The following is a 6,000-nucleotide window of genomic DNA, read 5'->3' as shown; positions in this document are numbered from 1 at the left end:
AAGTTTTAATATTCAAATCATATACATAAAGTGGGACAAAATAGTATTTATTGCTATTATTACAATTACAATATGTGACTATTGTGCAAAGGCAAAGAAAACCGAGTCCAACATCTTGCATCGAAACGTGACACTAATTGTGACGCAAGTATAAATAAATAAAGTTGTATATTCGCTACTAGTCATAGCATTTGACATGCATAATGGTAACTCCGTAACTGCTTGATTCTGACAATTAGTATCGGAGTATGTCATTGGTGAGGGCTTGGAAAGGCGAGCCCAACATTCTACTATTGAAACATGCATTAAATTAATGTTTACACAAATATAAGATTATGTATTCGCTACTAAATGTTTGATCCTAACATATATTGTCTCCCTCGAAATCACACTATATATACACTTAGATAAAGACATAACTTCTTCCAAAAAACAATAAGGGTTTAGAATTTTAGTTTAGTATGGTCTTAGGAATCAATATCATTATTCGATATTATTCATTTATTGTACTCATTTTTATTTTCGACAATAAGATCGAAATCAACGTTGTAGAATCAGAACAGTATATACTCCTTGAGTTAAATTAAAGCATCCATCCGGGAAGAACTCCGGCTCCATTCATTGTTGAGGTTCCGACATTATTATTTGCCTGCATCGATGTTGGGTTGTACCTACCATAAAATGGTTTAAAACAAATGAGAAATAATTATCCAAAAAAAAAAAAAAAACATAGAAAAAGAGGGACACTTCAAATTAAAACACACCCAATTTGAGCTGTGTTTTGGCATTGCTGAGAAGAAGAATGTTGTCCATATTGCATGTTTTGCCCTTGGGGTTCCCATGGTGTTAGAAATGCATCATTATTACTGCTTTCTCCCAGCTGCCACAGGGCATAATTGATAATTCACCACCAAAAAGATATAATAATGTTAAAGAATACAGGAAAAATTATCGACCACTTTATACCACACTAGGAAGACTCTAGCACGAAAAGTGTGTCGTTAGCAAGAATCAATTCAAGCTCTTAGATATTTAGACACAAAAATCATGTTTCAATCTGCCCACGCAGCCATCCCCCTTTGGGACAATGTGGTTATGTTTTGTAATTTACTACACAAGCACTCCTTAGTCAATTAGTCGATTATATTGTAGCAATTGTTTTAACCCTATTTGATCCAAAATTGGATAAATTGATATAGAAACCATAACAATGTTAGGGCAAATATGAATTATTATTGATACCAACAATACGAGGTATAATTTGTTAGGTCTATATATATTTGTACCAATTATAATTCAATACTCATGTCGATCAACACCTTAATAATTCTTAGAATAAATTCTTTGTATTTAGTATTTTTTTTCTTAATTACATAAAAGTGGGAGTGCCAAAATAATATAGAAAAAAGCTGAGCAATATGGAGTATGGACAGTGATGTTGTTTTTAAAGGATGCAAGTAGCTTTATGTAAGGATTTAGTACCTTGATCCTTAAAGCTTTGTTGACTTCAAGAAGATTTTGTTCCTGTAAAAGTGCACAAAGCACAAAGTTCATTCAAAACCCACTTTTACATTTTAAGTGGAAAAATCTATTTGTACACAAGAATTTATATATGCAGTTGCCCCTGCTGGCCAGATTGATTTTGTCATACAAGGGAAGGTGGGAGGGTTTTGAACTCCGGACCTCTTTGAAGGGATGAGAGTGCACAGTCACTCACACCAACAAAACTGGTTGCACTGTTACAAATTTTTATATTAATTATATTGGTTATTAGTTATGTCGGTTTCTTATGCTTACCTTTTGGTGAAGTTCTGATAATTGATCAATCATGTGTTTTGTCTGCAAAACAGGATCAAGAAATTCTCAAAACCGTGATAGTATATAGAATCAACTAAAAGGTATTGACAAAAATCAAGTTCGTAATTTTCAGTTACCAGAATCATGGTTCAGCCACTCGACCACCCTTTTGGAGCGTGTATTATTCAACATTTGTTTATTTTAGTAATTATGGGACATAATTCATGGGACTACATACTCACCCTTGTTGACCTTATACTTTTCAATGATGTATCCACCTGGTTTTCTAGTTGCTCCAAATCCTTAATGCCCAGTTGCACCAAATCTTCTCCAAGCAGATGCCTGGAAAGCTAAGTAAATTATATTAATATATTTACAGGAAAAAAAAAAGTATTTACCTTAATTTCTACTGTCATAATAGTGTCTGGAAAACTAAAAATTTAATTTTAGTGCAGAAAATGAAACACATTGGATTTGGACAGTCAGATATATATCTTCTTGGTCTCTAATATAATAAACCTTTGGGATTGTTGTAGGACTTCAACTCCAGCTTTTAGCTTCAAATACTCCTGGTAATTGCTCTGATCAACAAACAACAACGTAACTAATTAGAAATGCATCTTTTTTTTTTTGGTGCATTAATAAAAAAAACAAAAGATTTACCGTGTATTTTTATAATTGTATAATTATAAATAAAACTACTTAGTATGATGAATGCGACAGCCCATCATCGGTATGAGCCCCCACGTCATTCAATGACAGGATATTCGACTTGGCTCTCCAAGAACCATTTCCTCCTAGTTATAAACTACTTAGTATGATAAATGCGCTAGTCCATCACCAAAAGGGGCCTGCACTCAGAGGCTCAGTGACACCTAATGATCTTGTGACATGCTCTGATACAAATTGTTAGGATCAATCGCTTACCACTACACTAAAAGCTATAGCTAGCTAGAACATAGTGAAATCTATTTCCTTATACTTGTATAGCTGTCAGCATAATGTTTCAACGACAAGATACTGAACTCGATCCTACAAGCCGGGCACTCTCAGTGCTGAGAGCCCATGCTCAGCTCGGAATCTAATATGAGTACAAGCCCCAACCGATTATGTTGCGCTGACGCTCGAACTCCACATTAACCCAAGAAAGAAAGAAATTAAAGATCAGCTCGCATGAACAGCTCAGTTGGCCACAACACACAGGTGTGAAGTTTGGGAAGAACAAGAAATTAAAAACCACTTGATCATTGGGAATTGGGAAAGTAGTTTATTATATTTCCTCAATTATATTACCTGTGAATCCTTGGATGTTTGGTTGGCTTCAAGTGCACCATAACTGCATTTATGGTACCTCTCTAGGGTCTTAGAGATACTGCAACAAAAGACAATTCCACAACACTCACACTTTTCAGCCTCAGTCAACATACAGTAGTGTTCAAAGATTTGCATGTGCCGCACATTATGACTTCATTTTCTTGAATTTTTTTTTTCTTAATCACCCATACATAATCATTAGAATCATATATGTCTTGATATTAGTCAACAAATCCTTGATTGGTTGCTGTATATGAACACATATGAATATCTGAATATTTGACCAACAAACAAAGAAACAAATTATCACTTGACATAAAGTGAAACATCCAAGAATTATGATCCTATGACCATCAAACCTCAATTGCATTATTCTAAGACAGACAACACCCCAATTATTTATTTATTTATTTATTTTGTTAAGCTTTATCTATCAAGAATTCAAGACCAAGAAAGCAATTCAAGGCTCTTCTTTTTTAGCATGCTGTCAAGCTCAAAAAATGTCAATATATACATGAATTGAGCAAAAGAAACAGATCACCATGTAAGATTTTTTCTCTATATATATTAAGACGTTAATTATATGGAGCAAGTTTAATTAATTAGGCTTGAGTTTTGGTCAAATCGAATGACGGCGGTTGGCTTATCATATACTATGCTTATATAATATTTCTATTGATGAGATATAGCATACACTGTTTACTCTGCTGCTACGACGAGATTAGATTTCGGGTCAGTTCATTTTATATTATATTTATATCTATTAGACAAATCAAAATTTGAACAAGAACTAGAATTCAAGTAGCAAATACTCCATTACCATCAGAGGGAATTGAATGGTATTTCCAGAAAAGAAAAAAAAAAAAGATTCACTCTTTTTCCCAAATCAAAATGATTAAAAAACACATTTAATTTTCCGATCCATCCATCTTATTGGAAAATTAGAATTAACAAATAAGAATTTAGAGGGCACTAATCCCTTTTAATCCCATCAATTGTCAATTCCTTCTAAACCTTTTGATCACAAACACTTTATTATATACCCAACTTATTCAAACGAAAAATAAAACAAAAATAAAAGTCAGATATCTCTTTCAAGATCTATGCATCAAATTTCAGCATAGTTAAAAATGTGATTTTTATATCTATTTTTCACCAAAATAGTGATGTGTAGAAAGCTACCTATAACTTCAATTTTTTAATTTTTTTTGGGGGGATCAAAATCTTTACTTTATACATAATTAATTAATTAATCTAATCTAATATGAAACCACAAAAATAAATAATAAAAAAACACCAAAAAAAGGGAAAATTCAAGATCTAAATATAAAATTAAGTACCTTGAGCTACTGCAGAATTCATAGAGCTTTCCTCTATTGGAGAAGATGATAAGAGCAACCTCAGCATCACAAAGGATAGAAAGCTCATAAGCCTTTTTGAGCAATCCATTTCTTCTCTTTGCAAAGGTCACCTGCCTGTTTATCTTGTTCTCTATCCTCTTCAATTCCACCTTTCCTCTCCCCATTTTTTTTTCTCTATATATATGTATATGTATAGCAGTACATGTATATGAATGAAAAGAAATGAAAAAGAAAAAATTTATTTTCAGGAAATGATAAGATTACTTAAAAAATAGTATCTACCCATCAACAAACTCTTACCAAGATTGGATCTTTTTTGCCTTAAAAGCCTATTGGAGGAAAGTATTTTGTTATATATTTAGCCTCTTCTCTCTCCCTCTATTTCATCTCTTTTTTTGTTCTTCAAGGATGGCAGCTGTTCTTAGGCTCTTAGGTTTCCAGGTGTATATATATATATATATATATATATATATATATATATATATATATATATATATATATATATATATATATATATATATATATATATATATATGTAATATATGCACTATATAGTATATATGTGCATTTTTAATATAATTTCTTGTGGACAGATATGTATGTATAGAATGGTAAATATTGTAGCTAAGTGGAGAGGGTGTATATATGGCAACCCCGTGAGGGTGCTTTTTGTAAGTATGTCTTGGTTTGTATAAAAATGCTTTTCCTGGCTAAGAAGATAGCCAGATGCCAAAAATATCTTTCAAATTTTTTTTAAAAAAAAAAAAGGATTTTTTTTAAAATTTTTTTTTTTTGATATTTAGTCTTTTCTACTTATGGTTTCTGTTTTCTTGAGAAAATATTTTCATGATTTTTCTGAAAATATTCCCTATTTTTTGGGTAATTCTCCCCTTTCCACTTTTAAGCTAGTCAACTAGAGTTTATTCGATTTTTTTCTCATATGATATTATTTTTACTTTTAATTAGTTCTTAACCTTGATTTAGTTTACATTTTCAAAAAAAAAAAAAAAAAAGTGGAATGAATTTCGATTTTAACTAGTGTAATCTTTGAATTGTGTAGGATTTAGGGTTTATTTTTAAACTAGGTATAGTTCAAGCTTCACCAAAAATATTGTAAGCCAACAAATTATATATTGTTGTAACCATATTCATGTGTATGTTTACAAGTAAAATACCCCTATATTATTAATTAATTTATTTATTTGTGTATAGTTGATGAAGTAAATATATATACTGTATACATTAATTAAGACACTTACGTTCATGTATCACCACCAAACTAATACAAAACAATTGTAGCAACCTTTAATACGAATTAAATGATTAAAACATTTTTATAAGAGTAGTCGAATTCGATAAAACTACAGCAAAATTGGTCAGATAATTTTCTCAGTAATCACAATAACGTTTCAAATTTGACTTCCAATAAAATTTGTATATGGTCATCCCAATTTGAACTGATCAACTATGAGTAACCTAAACTGGTTTATCTCATTGTGGGTTTTTGCCGGCTAGGTCACACACTCAC

At 31.4% G+C, this 6,000-nt stretch overlaps 1 protein-coding gene across 3 annotated transcripts in view; it reads right to left on the bottom strand.

The window, feature by feature from the left end:
* Positions 1–293: 293 nt before the first annotated feature.
* The window catches only part of LOC109175728 (MADS-box protein CMB1-like), a 28,707-nt gene continuing 23,000 nt past the window's right edge, over positions 294–6,000 (bottom strand). For 2 of the 3 annotated variants that reach the window (XM_019325072.1, XM_019325073.1), the window contains 8 exons: positions 4,452–4,644; positions 3,091–3,169; positions 2,317–2,378; positions 2,040–2,139; positions 1,798–1,839; positions 1,483–1,524; positions 765–880; positions 294–671 (listed from right to left, as the gene is read on the bottom strand). In XM_019325072.1, coding sequence (XP_019180617.1) covers positions 584–671; positions 765–880; positions 1,483–1,524; positions 1,798–1,839; positions 2,040–2,139; positions 2,317–2,378; positions 3,091–3,169; positions 4,452–4,636 — 714 coding nt within the window. In that variant the 5' untranslated portion in view covers positions 4,637–4,644 and the 3' untranslated portion in view covers positions 294–583. Of the gene's footprint in view, positions 672–764; positions 881–1,482; positions 1,525–1,797; positions 1,840–2,039; positions 2,140–2,316; positions 2,379–3,090; positions 3,170–4,451; positions 4,647–4,772; positions 4,946–6,000 lie in introns of those variants that run through there. The other variant, XM_019325071.1, reaches the window with a different exon arrangement.

This window comes from Ipomoea nil, unplaced genomic scaffold (assembly GCF_001879475.1).
Source record: "Ipomoea nil cultivar Tokyo-kokei standard unplaced genomic scaffold, Asagao_1.1 scaffold0688, whole genome shotgun sequence".
In the NCBI taxonomy this organism is placed as follows: domain Eukaryota; kingdom Viridiplantae; phylum Streptophyta; class Magnoliopsida; order Solanales; family Convolvulaceae; genus Ipomoea; species Ipomoea nil.
This window is presented reverse-complemented; position numbering and strand designations above follow the sequence as displayed.